Here is a 20523-nt window from a genome sequence, read left to right as displayed (position 1 = left end):
GCTCCCTGGAAAAAGGGCGTGTGTGGTTGATATGCATGGCAGACCTCAGGAAGAGAAGCTTTAGGACAAGCGTAAATGTTCCCCCTTTCTGCTGTGCTAACTGCCGGGCTCCGAGCAGGGGACACAGCAAAAGAGTGGGAACACAGCCCCAGGGCAAGAGGCTGCTGCCTCCGGCCAACCTGCCTCCCCCTGTGCTTACCAGAGGGGCTGTGAACAGCACAAAAAGCCCCAAAACGGCACTGGAAGGAAAAGGAACCAGCCCCCAGCCCGTAGGGGCTGGGTTTTCTGAAGGGAAAGACAGCTGCAGCTACAATTCAGATTTCTGGAATAAAGAGGTTCCCTGGAGGAAGCCTGACTGTAGCTATAAACATCTCTGTCCTTCAAGGGGAAGCAGCAGCCCCTTCTGCCAAGCTGTTTCACCCCTTTCAAAAGCTTCTTCTGTTTCAGGCAGACACAACAGAAGCCTGAAGGGCTTATACGGAGAGGCTTGAATGTCCCCTAGGTCAGAGAGGCTGAAGGGGAAGCTGATGTTCGCTCTTTAAGAAGAGACGGAGGAAGATGCGAGCCCCAGACAATCTCCGAATGACTGTTTGGACATCTTGTGGCAACAAAGCATTATCTGAGGGATGGGTGCTGAGCACTTGGCACACGCAGGCTCTGCTCCCCTCTGACGACAGCCAGCACTCAGTGCTGGGGCTCAGCCTCCCCTTGTGTTCAACAGGACCCTGTTTCAGACCAAAGTCTTCCTCACCCCCCCAGGCACGCTGCCCAAGGTGTTTTTTTTCCATGCTCTTCACCCTGACATAGCCAGCCTTCAGATTTATACCAAGATCTAAAGAGGCAGCTTGGTGTTAAACAAAGACAACTGCCCCCCTAAGACTGTAACAGGATGACAGAAGATGAGTTCCCTCCGGTTCGCAGGGATTTCCTCGGCTTTATGAGCCCTCCGTGATGGAGATCCCCTGCCAAGAGACTCACTCCTCTCCTCGGGCTGAGCAAAACCCACTGCAGGGAGTTCCCCATCATCAAGCAGCCTACGCCACGACTTGTCCTGCACGCAAGAGACAAAGAGCAGTCAATTATTCCCAGCCTGAAGCAGTATTTTTTCCAATCGCCTCCCAGTTTGTTTTTTTCTTCCTACCCAATTTACTTTCAGAAGCGTCCATGTTTAGGTAAAGAACAAAGGAGGCCCGACTCCCAAGCGCTTATCCCGCAGAGTAACACCCAGGGTGCGATACAGCACGTTTTGGAGTGAAGAAGTGCACGGGCAGAGAGTTTAGGTGATAGCCGGCACGGGTGAGGGAAGGGCTGCTCCTTCCCGTCTCCAGCAAGCACTCAGAAGAAACAAGAAACACCAGACGGCCAAAAGGAAGAGGCTTTCCTTTCAGTCTGCAGTCATTTACAATAACAGAATAGTTTTGAACTCAAGCTTGAAGAAATCTTTGTGTTTCTTCAGGAGACAGAACAATTACTTGGTGCGAACATCTCCCCAGGTAAAATCCATTTTGACAGAAACCCAGCCCCGCAGGGAGCATTCAGCCACCCCCATTCCTCCGCCTGAAGGTTTTAGTTCTTGCTTTGAGCCCATCCTAAGGGCTAAGTCAGCGTTAAAATAAAGGGAAAGGTACACACAGAAGGGAAACAAGCTCTCCTGCTTCCTCCCCGCCCGTGCCCCGGCTGATCTAATCTCTCCCCGCATTCATGGCACTTCCACAGCGGGCATTCGCGCCTCCCAACGGGAATGTCACCACCTGATCCGCGAGCCTGCAGACCATTAGACACTCCTCTCAAAGCGGGAGCCAGGCTCGAGGGTAATTAATCACCCTCTATTTGACAGGAGGCCCGCTTCTTATCGGCACCCCTCCAAACCCCATCAGTTTCGGCTTCCCTCGGCAGTAAGCGAGGCTGACAGCAGCCCCTTATCAGATTTCGGCTGCCGAACCGGAGGCAGCCTCACTGGCATCCAGCGATATTGGCCGAGGCTCCAGCCACGTTAACCTCGCCTCGCGGGGTGCTCCTCTGTCCCCCAGACCGAGACCCCACGGAGATCGGTGCTCTCACACCGAGCTCGGCCCCAGCTCAGCTGTTCGTGGCCCAGCTGGGCCCAATATCCTCGCTGTAACAGATTTCTTCCCCAGATGTGGGACAGCCGTGGGGGGGTTTCCAGGCGTACGATCTTTGAACCGAGCGGACAAACTTCTCTAGGCAAAGGTGAGTTCCAAATACAGGAGGAAACGCAGAGAAACGGGGGCGGCTGGGGAGAATAAAGGGGGTCAGGCTGCACCGAGCTGAACATCGCAGCATCTTCACGCCAAGCAGTTCCACCTTCCATCCAGCTGGGTATCTGCGGGGTCATCTCTTCAGTGCTGAGCTACCTCCGCTGGTCAAGTGCTTGAGTTCATCAATCACTTGGAAAACACGCTGTCAGATTTCGGGGGGAGGCTAAAACACCCATAACAAAGTACCCACGTACAGAAGAGCTCTGGGAGTCCAGGATTTGGGACCCAGACAGCAGTTTTTGGGGGAAATGTGTTACAGTTTGACGTCTCAATCTTCAGGGGAAGGGAGGAACAACACCTTTGACTCCGTCACTCAACTCTGCATGCCCAGGAGTGCCTCGGATTCAGGGATCCCCAACTGGCAACCCCTACAGCAAGCCTGGGATCAGATTAACAAGCTACAGAAAGATTCACGCAAAGCCAATCACATCACATTATTTTTTCTGTCCTGTCCAATACAGGATAAAACGATCAAGCTGCTCAAGCATTCTTCATGCTGGCTAAACTTAAATCAAATCTGTAACCCATGTAAACTCCTGATACTATTTTCCCATTTACACCAGCAGCTTCCACTAAGAGCTTTCCCTGGAGCTAAAGCAATATTTAACAATTTCAGCCGCTAAAAACCCCCGGGTGTTCATCACTGGAAGTGAGAAATGACTTATGCCGGGTATTTTCCCAGAAAAGATTTTGTAGATCTTTCCAAAGGGAAACTTGGAGGCCTTTTCCCAATCAGGGAGAAAGTTCTCACGTCTCCATGCATGGAATGAACGCTTAGTACATTAAAAAAAGCAGGAGGGGAAAAGTTGCTTCTGATGGGACAGAACCTGCTGTTTTACAACTTGGAAGCTACCCCAGATTTGGCCCAGGTAAACTCCCCCAAAATAGCTTCCATGTCTGGTGGAGACCTAGAGTCACCTGCAAGGCATTCTCCAACAGCCTTCTGGATGCTACCGAGGAATTTAAACGGGAACATCGCTTACCCCTAGAACTCGAGGAAGTAAAGGCGTGTTAAGCAGGGTGAGGCAGGCAGAGGTGAAGCCGTGCCCAAATGGAGGGGTGTAACGGGGACAGGAACTTCGCCTGGTTGCTCCGGACCATCCAGACCAGAGCTCTGCTGAGGAATGTCTCGGGCAGGAGATGCTGCAGCTGGGCTTGGTGCAGTGCCTCGAGTGAGAATTTTCCAGGGCAGAACACCGGCTGCTACGTGGGGAAGCATTCGCTGCGGCTCAGCGTTAGGCAGCCAGCACGAACAGAGGATGCTGAGAATTTATGTCCATTGATGTCTCATTTACAGAGCTGCACTGCTTAATTCAGATTCCCAATATCTCCAGAGGATGAAAAGAAGAAAGCGGCAGAATTGAATCACTGGGAAGGAGAGAATTCCCTGGACAAACATTTCATAAACACCACTTGGCCTAAAGATAAAAGAACCCATCAGTAAATGCTTTTGTCAATACCCTGGATTTGTTGCATTTCCACATCTAAAATGTGCAGGGCACACAACAGCAGGAAAACATTAAAACCACGCGGTCAGGCTGACAAAGCCCCTTCTATGTATATACACATAAAAAAACAGAATGGTCAAGCCATCTGGGAAAACCAAGGTCACGCAGAAACCTTGAACAAAATTAGTAGAGCTGTACAATCGGAGACGTTTTATGAGCTCTTCACAAAGGCGGTACTTAAAATGAACAAAACAGCTTCCCTTGAAAGGGAGCCCTTCCTAAGACGCCATAGCACGCAGTTAGATCTCTTCCCCGTCAAACTTTTTCTCAAGAGGAGTTTCTTGCACGAACGCTGCTGATACCAGGGGATGGAAGTCCTGCTGCTCCAGCTCTGTCCTGGCCAGCGCCAGGGGAACGTGCTCAGCTTGGTTACAGCTTGGCTGCTACGAGGAAGAATCACACCACTGACAGTCCTTCACTGTTAGGGGACAAAGCAGGCTAGCTGTGCTGCCCAGAACACGTCACGGGGTTAATATCTACGTTTTCCTGCTATTTGTCTTACCTATGCCTTTTATCCCACAAAGACGGACCAAAATTTAGCTTCAGGGTATGGCCCCAGGGTAAGAAAGGTCTGAAAAGTGGAAGGTGCACGGAAGATGAAGTGCTCGTCTTGAGCACCGAGTACATCAAGTCGCCCACCTGGCTGCTCGGTGTTTGTGTTACTGAACCTGCTGCAATACAAACCACGAGCACTCCTCCAGGAGGGCTGCGATATGGAAAAAAGGAGCTTCAGAGTCACCACAAACATTTACCCTGCCAAGGAATCCATGCCCAAAGTGTGAGAAGCTGATTTTGCACAGGTTCACGACACGTCCCTCCCCACGGACGTTCCTGGAGTTAATCCTGTGTTAATGTTTTAGCTTTGGCACCCGAAAACCCTCTTGCCCAGTTCACTTTGGATACACGAGTGCTGCAAAATGATCGGCGACGCAGGAGGAGCTCGGCAGGAGGAAAGAGCCTTTGGCTTGAGCTGAGGAAGGGAGTGGGGATGCAGCAACCCAGCGTGGTCCCCGTGGAGCTGCGCCAGGTTGGTCGTGGCGTGGGACGGGTCCCCAGGGAGCCGTGCACCGAGCCCTGGTGTCCCCTCCTCGCCCCATCTGCCCCTTCAATCACCGCCAGGGTGGGGCCCATTCACCGAACCCCACACAGGGAATAAAACGCCCAACAAAGGAAGAGTTACAGCCTCCCTCTCATCTCCCCCTTCCATCGTTATTGCCACCGAAGGGCCATTTTATCGCTTGCAGCTGTGGTCGTTCAGCGACAACCTGCTGTGCTCAGAGGCAGATGAGACCTGCACATTTGATCTGCATTAAGCCTGTTTCATGGCTTCACATTGCTAGGTACATTCCAAACGGCAGCACCAACAGCCAAATCTTTTCATCCCTCCTCTTACTCAGGAGCTCCTGAAATCTGCATTTATCTTTCACATCAGGCTTTTCGGCTCAGCATCAGCTGGCAGCCTGTGCTTTCCACCAGCCCCAGGCAAGGGCCAGCGCTCTGGATGCTCCCGGATGGCCGCAAAACCCCCAACCCTACACCAGCAGTGTTTATTAGCGCGGCTGCCTTCCATTCCCTTCCGACACAAGGTGCAAATGAAGCAGCTCTTCACACCTAGAAGCTAAGAAACACGGCACTTGGCTCTCAGGTGCAATGAGGCCTCAGCTTTACCCAGCCTTGGAGGGCCCTTTCAGGGCAGGGCAGCTGCTCAGCCTCGTTTGTTTGAGGTTGCTTTTTGGGGATGTAAAGCCAGAGGAGCAGAAGTTGAAGTCCGAATGTTGCCCTGTGATAATTTTGCTGTAGAAGCCCCCGGATTTTGGGACACACCAGGATACGGCACGCAGTGGGCCCGTCCATCTGCTCGCTACAAGAACACAGTCAGCTGCAGAGGGCGGCGGGGAGAGGAGACGTGGCAAATAAATGCACAATACAGCCCCTGAGAGGGGGGCTAAAATGGGCTTTGCAGTAAGGCACAGCAGCTCGATCAGAGCCAGAAGGCAGCTCTCACTTCAGTGTACACCTCTCAATTTTCGCATCAACCTAAAGAAACTCACCTCCTTCTTCCTGTTGCTTTTGGGGGTGGCCAAAATACAAAATAAGCCCCAAACTGCATCGCTCCCTGTGATCTAGCCCCGTTTCCCCATTCAGGGCCAAATATTTTCAGGTCCTCTGGTGGAAAGCTGGCAGCTCACTACGCCTCTCCCCCACGGGCAGCGGGGCTCTTCGATTTCATTCCCAGCCTTCTCGCGAGCAAGAAAACAAGGGAGCCTCCAGAAAACAAATACACTTGGAAATGCCCAGATGATTAAAAGCTAAACTCCTACAGCAGCCAGCTGGTGACCAGCTCAGCCCCTGCACCAGGAAGGTGTCAATTATAAATAATTAAACGGTAATAGGAAGGAGACACTAAAGTATTAAGCAGATTTCTCCCTGGGTATCTGGAGGTTTCCATTGCTGCCAATCACACCCTTCAGATTGTCCTGGATGTCAGTCATCCCAGCCCTTGCATCAATATGCGAGCTCAGGTTAACATTTGCGAGTCAACTAATTAAGCCTCGTTATGCCTCTGCACATGAAAGCCAAAAACATCAGCAACGCCCAGCTCCAGTTTTCAACCGACTTGGAAGCACAACCTCAAGCTTCTGGATTAAAATGCACCAGGTCAGCTGTTAGCTCCAGCCATGCCAGGGAGAAAGACATGGAGAGGAAGAGGACTTGAAATAACTGTGCCTGGAATTCCCATTCGGAATAGCCGAACGGGTCCAGCGGTCTAGTCACGCACAGAAGGGGACGCACCCAAAGATTCAGGGCTCAAATACCAACTGGAAATGAGACTCCAGCTCCAATCCTGCGACCAGGTAACCTTCAAATAGATGAGGCAGATCCTGCGTCTTCACGCTTTACGAGATTCTCAGGGCATAACACCGCTGGTGGCACTAGGGCTGCCCCCCTCCAAGTGCACACGAGCTGGTTTGTTTGGCCCAGCACGCTGCTGAGCCACAAGGGAGCAAAGGGCCCCTTTTATGTCTGCTCTTCACACTTATCCTTCACAACTCAGCAGACTTTTTGGAAACAATCAAAAGGCCCATTGCACAATTAGTGCTTTTTGTCAGAAGAAATCTCTGCTAGACAAGTCAGACTGGCCTGGCATGCCTGGAGAGGTAAAAGAAAAGAGCCCCACAAAGGATTTACCAGAAACACTCAGAGGCAGGTGACTAAACAGCTCCCTCCATGGGCATGTCCTCCAAGGTCAGTGCTAACAAAACATCGTGTAGGAAGCCCCAGATGTGAAAGCCCCTAGCTGAACTCCTGGTAAGGCAGCGCTGTCCCTTCACACTGGCAGTGCCACAGCCGTTCAGTGCCCTGACACGTATACTCAGAGCCCCTGGGTGTTTCAACCAACAGAAAGTTCTGAACCATCAATAAAGTTTGAAATAAAAGCACGACATGAAACAGTACCGTTGATTGCAGCTTCACGTCCTTTGTCTTCCCCAAAACCATACATTTCTATTCTTTTATTTTATAATACTTTGTAATGAGGGAACTCAGCTTTGGTATTTAGGGGCTGGAAAGACTCAGGGTATCTCAGCCGAGCTGCTTCACACATGCAGCACCATCCCTGTAGCCAGGAGAGACACAAGTTGCTGACACTGTAGGAAGGAATGTGAGAACTGTTTCGAACTGTTTGCTCCCACACTCGGTTACGCAGGGTTACTACGTGGAAAGCTGACATGCTGTAAATCCAAAGGAAAACCTGGCTTTTTCTATTTTTCCAGGCCCCAGATTGTGAACCCTGTACAGCGTGTGACGGCATTCACACTTGGCTTCCACATGCCACCGAAGCAGAACACGAGATGTGTGATCGTGCCACCTGAGCAGCTTATTCTGAAGGGGAGACCAGAAAATCCCCAGCCTAGTTTCAAAAACCCTGGGGGAACCAGGCCGCTCAGGCTCTTGATGCATGGACACTTTCAGTACTAGGCAGGAGTGAGGGAAGAGAAACACCGTCTGTGACATGAGGCTACAGGGTACAAGAGTTTCCTGCTGAGCTCCTTATTTCCCAAGGTAAATATCTTGAGACTTACCCCTGCCCTTCCATCTGATCTGCAAGTTCAAGGGCTGGTTTTGTTCTTTCAAACGCAGGAGGGAAGAACTCAGCCTGCCGGGGCAACCCCCCAGCCCCCCTTTCCCTTAACAAGTTCAAACAAAAGCTCACTCACCCCTCTTCTGCATGAAGATGAAGAGGTCATCCAGGAACTCTTTCCGTTCAGGGTCGCTATCCAGTTCATAAAGCTGGAAGGGGGAAAACAAAAATAAAGGCCCGGTCCGCAAGGCAGCAGATAAAGCAACAATATTAGCCTGCTCCAGCAGATCTGGGGTTTGTACTGGGGGAAAGGCAGCTGCAGGCAAGGAGGCAAAATGAGGATGGAGTGCTGTGCTCTTCAGTGGACCGCGATAGTTTGAAGAGCCTCTTTATGGCTTGTTGCCCTGCTGAGCCCCTCAGAAACTTGTCCCGGGGCAGTGCAGACTGGCACCTGGAAGGGAACAGGATTCAACTCGGGTAACGGAAGCACTGCTGCAGAGCAGGGATGGAAACCAGCTGAAAGCAAAGGGGAGAGAAACTATGAAGACAAGATGGGAAGAGATGAGACAACCAAAATGAACGCAACAGTGGTTAGGGCAGATTAGTGGTCCGTACCTTTGGGGAACCATGTGGGAAATTCTCTGCAGCTTCTCCTAGCCTTGTGGTTCCCCTCTTTGGGGATTGTCACCTAAGTGACAAATCAAGTCCCTTGGAAGGGGGAGGTGAAAGGACAGAGCTTTCCTGTAACTAATGCCTGGCAGGACAGGCTGCTCTGAAATAAGCCAGAAAGGAACAATCAGCCTGGAAACACTTTGGTGCTGATATCATTTTACCAAAAGGCTTCAAAATCCAATCAGTTCCACAGGAAGCTTATTCCAAAGGAGAGGTGCAGCACGCGGCCGTTACCCGCTGATTTTCCAGAAGGGACAGGTACAAGTATCGCCTCTGGCACAGAAAATCTCATTTTCACCTGTCAAGAACCCTGTGAGGCCACAACGTGACAGGGCTGCAGTCAATACCACCGAGATACGGGAGGATATGGAGCAAGACAGAAGACAACGCTGCATGTAAAGCAGATTTGAATTCCTTCTTGCTTGCGTTGAGGAAGACTTGCGTAACTCCGTGCAACCTTTTGCTGGTTGCAGTTACTCTTGTGAAACAGATCAACAGAAAAGCAAGATTCACTGGGGGGAAAATGTAGTTCGGAGCCCCTATAGGTGCTGCTAGCTGCTCAGTACTCCTCTAGCCCAAAAGAGGAGGGGCTTTGGGGTGCTTTTCCTGTGCAGCCCTGTGCTTGCTCACACACCGAGCCCTGGGAAGAAAACACGCCGCTGTATTTGCAGAGCAATTAGCTGCACCCTTTGAGAAAGGCAGCTCGGTTCAAAATGAATTCCTCCAGCTGACGTGACACATTGCTGCCACTTTCAGATCTATTACCACAGTGCGAATGGGGTTCCAGAAACAAAACGCTCTTCTCCCAGCCAGAGAGAGTACTGCTAAGGTTTTAAGGGCGAGGAGGCTGGTTACGATGGCTTAGCTCCAGCTCCATTCCAGAGACCGCAGGCAAACGAGCCAACTCTGCAGGCTGGTAGCAGGCTGCAGGACAGAGCAGTTTTCTCACAGGTTAACTACCAAACAGGGAGGGCTCAGCAGTCCTTCTGCCTCAGCTCAGGGGAAGAATACCCCAAAGTCAGTCCCTCCCCCCAAATCCCCGTGACCGCACTGACCTTGGCAAAGTCTCGTGAAATTTCTCTTCCTCGGCAGCCGTCACCGTCATCGCTCCAGGTCACGTTGCCGTTCTAGGGGGGAGAGGAAGGAGAGGCTGAAACAGGTGCCAGGGAAAGGCTCTGGGGACAACTCCAGAAGGCTGCAAATGTGCATTTACGGGCGCACCACCACGCAAAGGCAGGGAATGGCTGAGACCAAAGAAATTAGAAAGAGCTTTCGACCAGCGTACACGCTAAAAGTCCCTGGTGGAAGGTGGGGGTGCTGCCCAGCCGTCCCCCGCTTACACAGGGCTCTCCTTCCTGTCCTTTTAGCCAGATGAAGGAGCTGCTCCCTGCCACACCTGGAAATGCCCTTCTGGCCTCCCCGGGCTTGCCTGCAAAGGCAAATCCTGAGTACGCCACAGAGAAAGCGGGAGATGGTACCACGGGAATGCTCCTCTCCACCCCCGCACCTCTACTCCTGCAAGCTGCCGAATCTGGCTGTTCCACAGAGAAATGGAAATCCAGCTTTGCTGGAAAAAGATTCATTCTTCTTAGGCGTTACAAGGGTTACTCCAGTTAGGCTTGGTGCGCTTGGTAACTCAGCATCATCCCGCAACCAGCACCAGGGCTGGAAACCAGCAGAGGCAGCGCCTGGCTGCGTGGCAGGACTGAGAACAGCGCAACGATGCTGCAAGCTGCCGGAGCATCTTTAAACCACAAACTTTACATGGAAAGTGCCTCGGAGCCCCTCGAGGATACGGCGTAGCCACCTCCACCTGGCAAGGCGCCTCAGCCCACCCTCTGCCCCCACAAACACGCAGCAGGCAGAAGAGAGCCGAAGAAAGCAAGAGGCCCTGGCACGAAAATGCACATGAATTAGAGGTGGTCCAATATCTGAAACCTCCGAGTCATCTGGTTGTGACACGCACATTGAATTAGAAAGATGAATAGCTCTTGTCAAGGCCAGGCAAAGCCACATTTCCCCCTTTAAAAACCACTGCAGTGAGCTGCCCTAATGCCTGCTGATTTAGTTTGAGCCAGTAATTCCTGCTGGAAAGTCAATTATCCGGCGAGTCCCATCAACTGAGAGATATTTAATGGGGGATTATTGCCACTTCTGTTATGTCAGCTGTTTATTACAGCAGATCAATTCCCAGCCCTCGCTAGGAAGAGATCTGAAGACCGGTTTTGTTCGCAGGAGGATTCAGCTGGGTGTCCTTTGCTAGCAGAGATTAAAAACACGGGTGTTTTGTGTTTTTTTTTGTTTGCCAATTATGATAACATCCAGCTGCTCCTAAAACCCCACTGACTTCACTCAGCTCAACAAACCTGGGCGAACAGCCAGAGCAGGAAACAAGCCAGCCTCTTCCGAGGGCAGCAGTTATTTTGCACCCCTGAATTTTCCCAATCCAAGGCAAAACGGCTTTCGGAGTGTTGAGCTGCCTTCTTCCCGAGTTTGTGCTTGGCTATAAATCCCCAGGACAAACCTGCTCACGGTGTTAGAGCCACAGGTGGGTGCTCCAGAAGCCAAACACTAGTTTTCATCACGAACTCAGGTCCTGCTGAGAGCTCATTCCACTACGTTTGAGGACAGGAGAAGAGAAGGGAGCTCCGAGAAGACAGTTCTCCACTGCCAGTGGGTTTGAACTTAATAAAATTTCGGCACAACTTTCCACGGGATTACAGCCTCTTCAGGAGCTATTTTGTTGTTTTCTTTGAAGAAAAGGTCGTTGGAACAAGGCCCAAGGTGAAGGGTTGATGTACCAAATAAACAGAACGTATGCACCGCCATCGGGAGGTGCTTGGGAGCACAGATGTAGCTCTCCCCCCACCCTAGCTAGTGAAAAGGAGCTTAAAGCTGGCCGTGTTTTGCCATATGTCCAGAAAATTGGCTGTCACCTGGCGTGACATGGAGTGATCCGAGGTGAGGGACTGCAGGTGGCATCGGCAGCTGAGGACGAGCATCTGCAGTCCTCCCACCCGCAGTACGTGTGACTGTGCCGGGCGAAACCCCGCAGCCACTGGGTTAAAAGCACTTTACCTCGGGTCATACTGCTTCTATTACAAGCTGGAAATGGTTCCTGGCAGTGGTGGAACAGCGACCTGAGCACAACTGGAGCAGGTCAGCCTGTGAAGAGCCCCCCGAAGGTGCCGCGGGTGCTGCTCTCAGAGCACAAAATACATTTTGCACAGCGACAGAGCCCGGAGGAAGCGTGGGTACCGAACTTCCTCTCCTTTCCTCCTAGGAAAACAAAGTTGCCCTGTGCTGAGAAGCCTTCTGTACGAGCAGCAGGAACCTGAGAAATCAATATATCCTCACAGGTCATTAAAAGACCTTTGTATAAGTCAGGCAGTAGGAGCAGGAAGGAAAACACACTGTGCGGAGAGGCAGCTCGCTCTCTGGGGAGAGCCCTGCCTCTCCCTCCACCGCCCGGTGTTGAGGGAATTTGTGGTGCTTGACAAACAGCCCTTCCCACTGCTCCCAGTCACTGCGGGCACGGGTTTATTCCCAGTTCCTTGCAGAAAAAAGGCTGGAGGAGCATCCCGGCGCTGCTCGGGCAGGGAGCATCCCGCGCCCAGGCACACATCGGGGGCACCGCAGCGCTCCCCGCGAGGCTGCAGCCCTGCCCTCAGCAGCAATTATATCTGCGGCTATTTCAGGATTACTCCCCAACCACCTGGAATATCTTATTAGAGGGAAGCTCAGATGTCCAGAGCAATTTTGGTTTCCAATCCCGTGTTCGAAAGGCAGAGTTAACCCCTTCCCCCAAGGCAAGGGTTACCCAGCAGACGGGAAGGAGAGCGACACTCCCGTTTCATCCAGCTCACCCTTCTGAGAACAAAAACCTTACGAACAAGCAGCCCGAACCCCTGCCTGCAGGACATCCCTCCCTCAGGTGCTGCGACAAGACGCCGTGCTCTGTAAAAGCAAAACATGAAGGGACAAAATCTTAAGGACATACTAAGGGTCAGAGAAAAACAGCTCCGCTGCTCTACCAAGGTTTTACCAGACTACGAAACTATTCCGAAGGTAAACTCTAACCTGCTGAACACCAAAAAGAAAAGAACACCTCGTGGCCTGAAATTCAGAAATCTGTGCCCCTCTGCTGCAGACCTGCAGCCTTGATGCAGATTTCAGGCCAGAAATCGGCCGAAATATCCACGCCGGGACCCGGCAAAGCGTGGCGGTGGAAAAGCAAGCCCCTCCCTCACCCCCTGGGTTAACCGAAAGCAGAGTCAATGAAAAGGTACAGGGGCAGCAATTTCAGGATTATCAGGGAATCCACAGAAATTCCTTTTGTGGGTAGAGTTAAGCCTTAGGAAGTGAAACAGATGCCATTATAAAGAAAACTGTTGTAGTACAAAACACTGATAAGATCAGGACTACTGCCCTGAGCTGCAAGTTCTCAAGCATGGCGCAGCGAGTTATAATTACTGCGGACACAGCCCGCCTGGTAAAGCCCTGCTGGAACTGGAATAAACCCTTCCCACTCCGCCTAATAACAGAGCTCGATTCAGGATCTCCAGCTTCAAAGCTCGTTGCTGAAAACATTTTAGTGATGTCAGGAATGGCAGGGAGGATGGGAAAGGAAAGGGAAGAAAGGACCCGAGTTAACAGATTAATTACCCGTTTTTATAAAGTTTCTTTTGTGCTCCCTCAACCTAGCGATTGCAGCCCCGACACAATTACTTGCAAAACAGGAATCTATTTCCTCACCCGAAAGGAAAAGTCGGGCTCTTTGTGAATGGCTCCTATTCACAAACACTCGGAGGAGTTAACCACAGCCCGGGTGACAAGGAGGCTCCTTCGGCGTTAACATGGCTATGGGAAGAGAAATTCTCGCCGCCACCCGAGAGGTTCTCGGATCCACCCCGAAGTGAGAAAACAGAAGCAGAAGAATGCAACACGTTCGAGCTCTTCCCACCTACCATCTCCGCTGCGAGCTAAATATCTACAAATTGGCAGCGAGGAAGACAAGCTGCGACTGTTCCCGAAGATAAATTTAGTGCCTGAATGAAGCCTAAAATGAGCCGCATCTTCCCCAGGATACAAACGAGCTCCTCGCCCTGTGGCTCTGCTGCCAGATACAGCCCAGCTGCTGCTATGTGGTGTAGCCCCGATGAGTCCCGTGCACTTGTCCCGTGAGATGAGGATTTGGGGGAATGCCCCGACTCACGCCGTGTGTAGGCTGCAGCCTTGTCCCGGGCGGGCAGCAGAGCGGGTACGGGATGTCCCCACCTGCCGATTTAGGCAGCTCTGTACCTCTCCGAGCCTCTCCCCCTCAGGCGGCACCAGCAGCAGCTACCCGCGGGACTTCCAGCCAGGGAGAAGACAGACGGGCACGTGAGACTGCTTTTTCAAGGCTGCCTGCAGACAGATGCGGTCCCTGTTGCTTTATGCCCGCGGGCCCATTTTCCCTTTGAGTACCAACCTCGGGTTCTGCCCTGCAGCACCGAAAGCCAGGGACACCTTCAGTCACCGGGAGCCGGCGCGCAACCACGCGCGCCGAGGGCTGGAAACCGGGCTCCTGGGGTTGTTACCACAAATGGTTTTTGGCTCTCCTCTCCCACGTGTTCTTTGGTTATTTTGGTGTGTTTTTCTAAACCAAGCTCCAGCCACTGATGCTGCACTTCAAGCTGCACATCCATACAAACCCCCGGTTAGTTCCTACAGCAGCAGCAGGCTGCCCCAGGGGCGAAGACTTTGCCAAAACAAACCTAAGCCACGAATTTCAGGAGAAGCAGCCATCGGCAACTTCAAAACCACAACCTGCTCCTGCAGGACAAAGCTGCCAATAAACGAGAAACCAAATATTTGCCATCACCTGTTAATGGCACCCTCCTTCCACTACAACATTAAAGAACGGTGACCCATGGGAAGTAAAATGGAGCTGGCCTTTGAATTGGGCCCTCGATCTCCAAAATAACCAGGGGACAAGAACCGAGCTGCCCGAGCTGCAGCTTTGGGACCTTCACCCCCTGCGGATTAATGAGTATCTCCTGAGCAATACCGGGATACGCTCAGCACTCGAGGCACATACTTCAGGTTACGGAATCTCAGCCACTCGTTCCTAGAGCCTAGAGCAAAAGCCAAGTAATTATTTTAAGCTGACTTCTCTTAATAAACACCGTGACCTTTGTAAAAGTTTAGGTCAGGATTTTCAGGAGTGACCGGTGATTTCAGAGGCTCTAACGTGAGACAACCCTAAAAAAAGCCCAGACCAGGAGCTACGCTGCAATCAGATGCGTGCTTTGCCAAGAGTTACCTTGCTGCGGTTAGGAGGGCATGAAATACCAGCCGCTGCCTCGAAACCTTGCCTTTGTTTTTACATCCCACAAAGGAACGCACAAACTAACGGCCCGCTGGAAGAGCAGCGTTGCGAAACTGCTCGTGCTGCACCAGCCCCGGGTGGAAAAAAGGAGCTTGGGCAGGAGGCAAAGAGACAGCAGCCGTGGCCCTGCCCCTCGCACCCCGCTCTCCCCGGTAACCAAAACCGCTGCCAAGCAATGCGAGGGACCGCCGGACGAGAACCCGCAGCCCACCAGCTGCCAGCTGTCACCTGGGGAATTCAAAGCCGCTTCTTCTTTGGGGAGAGGCAGGCGTCCCCAGCGCCCTTCCGAGGAGGGACGCGGGAGCGGCGATGGATTCGTGCAGGATTAGCGGGACGAGCCGAGCACACCCCCTGCTCTGCTTTCGGGCCCGCAGCTCCCCGACGAGCAAGTCCACTCCCTCGCTGTTTTGTGCTGCCGGGATTCCCGCCGCCCCCGGGTCAGAAGCTGAGCCAGCTCTTTTGTCTGCCGGCTTGTCGTACAATTATTTACTCGGCTGGCCGGCAGTGAATAGAGCCGGGCTTCGCCTCGCCGGGAGCCTCCCTCCACCTTTCTGCCAGCTCCACGCCGCGTGCCTCCCACGCAGCCTCAGCCTGACGCGTTCAGGACGTGCTCGTCTGCAAGGACGCCGCTTCTGGGGGAACGAGTCACACTCGAAGGAAGGAACAGAAGTGACTTTCCCCCTCCGCAAGCAGCAGCCATTACGCATACCACAGGTGCTCCCAGGCCAGTCCTAGCTGGGAGCAGCAGAAACTGACGGGTTATTAGCCTCCAGCCTCCAGCGGCAGCTTAAAAAAACAAGGGGAGGAATCGTTTGGCAAACCAACTGCGGAACGCCGGCCCTTCTGCACCTCTCCCAGATTTTCCTGCCTAAAACCAACCGTTTTAGATGAAGACAAAAGGAAAAGCCCGGTACCTCCGAGGTACACACCCCAAACGGAACACCTGGAGCGGGGCAGCGTGCTGCAGTTCGGCGCACAGGATTACGGGGGCAGTCTGCAGCCGCAGGCACGTTTCTGTCCCCCCCCCCCCACGCAGTCCCGGCAGCGAACTGCCCCCCTGCCTGCGCGTTCCCACCTCCTCGCAGCTCCCCGGCTCCGGTCCCGCGGTTAAATTTTTACTCCCTGGTATGCAGGCTGCGCTGGCGAACGCAAACAAGCTGATCTGCAATATTTACCCTGCTCAAGGTGAATATACTTCACCGGCATCATGAATACAGCAAGGCTCCACCGGGCCTTTGGAGCGCGCCGCAGCACCCGAAGGGCACCGCTCACCTGCGGGACTGGGACGGACGCCTCGGGGGCACAGCAGGCGCCCTGTGGCCCAGCACTCCACCTTCAGGGCCAGGAACACACCGACTCTGGGGCAGCACGAGAGCCTGCCCACCTCCTGCCATCCTCTCCCACCCCTAGAGCTGCTGCGGCGGGGCCGGTACTCCTCCATCACCTCGACATCCACGAATTTCACCGGCTCCTTTCTTTACCTGCTGTACGGAAACGGATCCGTGTGACACAGGGAACATTAAGTGTTGCTTCCCAGAGCTTTTGCACCTCGGCTTCCCCACCACACTGGCGTGACACCAGAGCAGTTTAGGCTGCACCCACCACCCAAGCACTCGATGGCTGCAGAAATGCCGCGGATCTGGGCCAAAGCAGCTGCGCCAGCGCCGGTTCGTGGTACATCAGGTGGGAAACAGCCTGGGCAGCGCTGCTTTGCCACCCTGTGCCTGCCCCGGCCAGCTCCGGCACGCTTGGAGCTGCCTCCCCGAGCCAATTCGTTGCGATGCACAGGACTCTGACAAGATAGGCAAGAACTGCCACGAAGCGCAACGCCGTCCTCGTTGGCACCCGCCACGCTAGCAGCGCAAACAGCCAAAGGCTCGGCCTATTTTTAAGGCCGAGCCCCTCAAAGCAGGGTGCTGCCCAGCATTCTCCAGCCCGAAAGAGGAAGTTTTGGTCAGCCTTTACAATCCTGCAAATTCCGAAGCAGTTTCTGTAGCGATTGTGCCCCGACTGACACGGCCACCCTTCATTTCCCTGCAGCTCCTCGTGCGGGGCAGCTCTTCTGGAGGAGCCAGCACACAGAAACCACGGGGCAGGAGCCTGCAGCGGGCTGGGAGAGGTAATAAGGCTTCTGGAGGTTTAACAACTCCTCCTCAAACCACTGCCCATGGAAGTATAAAGCAAATAATCTCGTGTGTGTGACCCGCGGCAAACTTTTCAACACGTATCAGCCGCCGCTGAGCAGCTCGGGCCTTTTTACTCCATCGTGTTTGCAAGAGGGGAGGAGGGAAAGAAAACAGATCTGGTTTTGTCCGTGCAAGGTTTGAGCTCAGACAAAAAACGATCTGAAAACCTAACCCCGCTCACACTCAGGCTAACACCCCTAGGAAAGGGCAGCCACAGCCAACTCTTTATTCTTTTCACTCAAACCACGCAGTCCTTTGGCCCTGTTTCTACACTGGAAATGTCCCCGAAAGGCCGTGCAGGCCAGCTCTGCACCACCACAGCCCACAAGCGCTGTACTGCCCGAAACGCCTGCTCATAGCAAAGAGAATCACCGATCCTCTGGCATTTATTTATGAAACTCGCACCTGCAAAGCGAGCTGAGCTCGAGGTCTAAGAGAAAAACCCGGAGGAGCGCAGCGGGGAAGCACAGCTCTGCTCGTGCCCAGCTCTCGCCCTCTTTCCAAAGCACGCCGGGCCGCAGAACGCGGGCGGCGTGACACGGCCCTGGGAGGGAGGAGGGACTGAGGGCAGCACTCACCTGCTTGAGCTGCTCGTCCAACCTCCAGCTCTGGCGTGCGGCCGGGGAGCCGGAGAACGGCTGCTTAGTAGTGTCTTTACCCTGTTCTTCTTTGCCCTGCTGTCCCCGCGGGTGCCCCGCAGCAGGGGGGTTAGAGGTAGAGGCCACTCTTTGGTTGTGCTGGGCGGCTTTGGGAGCGTGGAAGTATTTCAGAGCGGAGCAGGACTCCTTTCCCGTCAGATCGGCGCCATCCTCGAGATCTCCGCCTTCCAACCCGCCTTCCTCCTCCTCCTCCTCTTCCTCGTCTTCCTCCTCTTCCTCGTCCTCCTCTTCCTCTTCCGGCTCCGAATTCATGCTGCTCTCATCGAAACCCCGTGCGGCGCCGGCGGCGGGCGGGCCTCTGCCCAGGGGACCCCCGGCGGAGCCGCCCGAAGCCCGGCCCGCCGTGGCCGCCAGCACGGCCTGCTGCACCGCCAGCTGCTGCGTGTAGAGCAGCTGGGCTTCCCTCAGCTGCCTCTGCTGCCGCTCCCTGGAATCCATCTGCAGAGGGCTTTGCTGCTTCTGCTGCTGCTTCTGCAGCTGCTCGACCACAGCTTCCAGCTTCATCCCGCACGGAGCATGGCTGGGAAAAGAGGGGGGCGGCTGGGGCTGCAGCGGGCAGGGTTCGAGCCCCGGCCTTGGGAGACGGGCGGAATCTGAAAGAGAGGCAAATATTTGTCCGTATGAATATAAAACGCTTTCATCTTTTCCCCAGGAAGAGGATAAATAGAGTGCAAAGCCAATACTCTTTCCTGTGCAGGAGAGCGTGAAACAATCAGCTTCGTGTTTAACAGCCTCGGGCTCAAACTCGCATTCAATTTTCAGCCCGTTTAATTGTATTTGCAAGCCGAACACATTTGCTGTAACCTCGGCTTCGTGTGCCCCACGGACAGCAGCTGAAATGCCTTTGTCCGCTGGCCCAGCCGCTCGTTTTCCCCCGGAATCCTCCCATGTCTGCTCAGCAATCGCTCCTGAAACACTGGGTTTAGCGTTTGGGGCTCGCTCCTTCCAAAAACACTGCCTTAAAAGGAGACGGCCGGGCCCTGATCCTCACCATATTGCTATTAAGAAACGTGCAAGGCGTTATCGCGGGCCGCTCCTCTCCCGGGTCTTTAATGCTTTCGCTGTTTTGCTCCTTCCTTTAGGCTTCCAACTGCCAAACCCTATTTTTAGGAGCTGTTTTTTCCCCGACGCGAGGAAAGGCAGCCCGACACGCAGCAGGGCACGGGGCAGCTCCTGCCTCCACTCCCCCTTCAATTTTCCTGGGGAAAACGCCCTGGAAACGTTACCACGTCCCCGCTCTGAGCCAGAGCCAGGCTCCTTTGGGGCAAAACCCACCAGAAAAGACGCGGAGCTCCGAGCGCTGCGCCTCCGCTCGCCCGGCAGCCTCTGCTGGGCTTCGCGTCCTGTGGGCAGAGGGGGGCCCGCTGAGCTTTTCAGCGCAAGGAGCCGCTGAAACAGGTCCCCCCGCTGCCCTTCGGGGTGCAGCGGTAACAAAACCCTGCCTCTCGGGGGAAACAAAGGGAGGGCGAACCTCCGGCAAGCCGAGGCACCTCCCGGCCGCCTCCCAGCCCGCCGGTTACCAGCGGGGCCGTGTCAGGCCCAGCCAACGCCGGCGGCCCCGCGGCAGGCCGACCTCCCGGGGCCCGGCCCAAAGCCAACGCCCCGAGGGAGGCCGGCTTCCAGGCGCCCTCGAGGGAATCCGAGGGCCCTCGGGGGCTCGCGTGGGACGGAACCGAGGTGGGACCAGGGAAATGAGCGGCCCGACTGCTGGCGGCAGCTGCCGGCGAGCTCCGCGCGGGGCCATGCGGGGTTTCGGGGAAGCCCCGGCGCAGCCCTCGAGAGCCCCCCGAGGAGGAGCTGAGGACACCGAGGCGCCGCAGTCGGGCGCCGGCCTCGCGACATGTCGCGATAGCGGGAGGGTGACGGCACGGGGGCTGGCGGGGCTTCAACGCCCAGTTTCGGGCCTGGCGCGATCCCGGTGACCCCCCCGGTTCCTCACGTGCCAAATTTTGGGCGGATTTTCAGCAATTTAACCCCCCCCCCCCTCCCTCCCTCCCTCCTTACCGAAGCGTTTCTGCGTTGAACAAAGCTGCGCCTTCGAACAACCCGCACCCCTCGCGGGGCGGCGCAGGAACGGGCTGCCCCGGCCGAGCCCCGACACCCCCGGGCGGGAGGGGGCGGCTCGGCCACAACCGACGGCCGGGGGGAGGGGGCTCAAACCCTCCCCCGGGGACTGCCTCAAACCCCTGGGGGCTGCTTCACCCCTCCGCGGGCAGCCCCCAACCGCCCCGGAGGTGCCTCCCCCCGGCCCCCGGCCTCCCCCCGCCGTTTCCCCGGGCTCCCCGCACGGCCGCACCGCCGTTACCTGCGCCGCGGCCCGGCCGTGCCGGCTGGGGCCCCCCTCGCGCTGCCGCCTGGGCTCCGCCCGCCGCCGCCGCCCCCCCGGCCCCGGGCCCGCCCCGCCTCAGCCCCACCGGAAACGGGCCCCGGGGGAGGTGGGAGGGGCGGGGGGGGCGGTGCCCGGCACCGGAAGCTCCCGCCTCGCTTCCGGGTTCGGCCCCGTCAACGGCGGCGCCCGGAAGGGGCGGGAGGGATGGAGAGGGAAAGGCGGGGCGGCCAATGGAATGGCGAGGAAGGAGCGGCTTCCGGTTCCGGGGGGATAAAAGGTGGGGGCGCGGGGCGGGGCCCGCCAGTCGTAGGCGAGGCGGCGGCGGCGCAGGTGGGGCTGTGGGGGCCGCCTTTGTTCGGCGGTCTGAGGGGGCCGGGGGCGTCCCTGGGCAGATGTAGGGGGGCTGGGAGAGGGGGGAGCTCTTGGGGAGAAAGACAGG

At 55.2% G+C, this 20523-nt stretch overlaps 2 protein-coding genes across 3 annotated transcripts in view; one reads left to right on the top strand and one right to left on the bottom strand.

Annotated features, from left to right (window-relative positions):
* ARID3B (AT-rich interaction domain 3B) overlaps positions 1 to 20128 on the bottom strand; it is a 29913-nt gene extending 9785 nt beyond the window's left edge. Inside the window, exons 1-4 of the mRNA XM_035336069.1 lie at positions 20061 to 20128; positions 17675 to 18348; positions 9596 to 9667; positions 8005 to 8077 (exon numbers count right to left, since the gene is read on the bottom strand). Of these exons, the coding sequence (XP_035191960.1) occupies positions 8005 to 8077; positions 9596 to 9667; positions 17675 to 18259 (730 nt within the window). The 5' untranslated portion in view covers positions 18260 to 18348; positions 20061 to 20128. The remainder of the gene's footprint in view (positions 1 to 8004; positions 8078 to 9595; positions 9668 to 17674; positions 18349 to 20060) is intronic.
* A 145-nt stretch (positions 20129 to 20273) lies between these two features.
* The window catches only part of LOC118171893 (actin, cytoplasmic type 5), a 13356-nt gene continuing 13106 nt past the window's right edge, over positions 20274 to 20523 (top strand). For both annotated transcript variants that reach the window (XR_004753444.1, XM_035335354.1), the window contains exon 1: positions 20274 to 20414. Coding sequence is in view for 1 of the 2 variants with exons in the window: in XM_035335354.1 (XP_035191245.1) it covers positions 20315 to 20414 (100 nt within the window). In the remaining variant the exon portion in view is untranslated. The remainder of the gene's footprint in view (positions 20415 to 20523) is intronic.

This window comes from Oxyura jamaicensis, chromosome 10, assembly GCF_011077185.1.
Source record: "Oxyura jamaicensis isolate SHBP4307 breed ruddy duck chromosome 10, BPBGC_Ojam_1.0, whole genome shotgun sequence".
In the NCBI taxonomy this organism is placed as follows: Eukaryota; Metazoa; Chordata; class Aves; order Anseriformes; family Anatidae; genus Oxyura; species Oxyura jamaicensis.
Note: the sequence above shows the minus strand (reverse complement) of the source record. Positions and strands in the feature narration are given on the sequence as shown.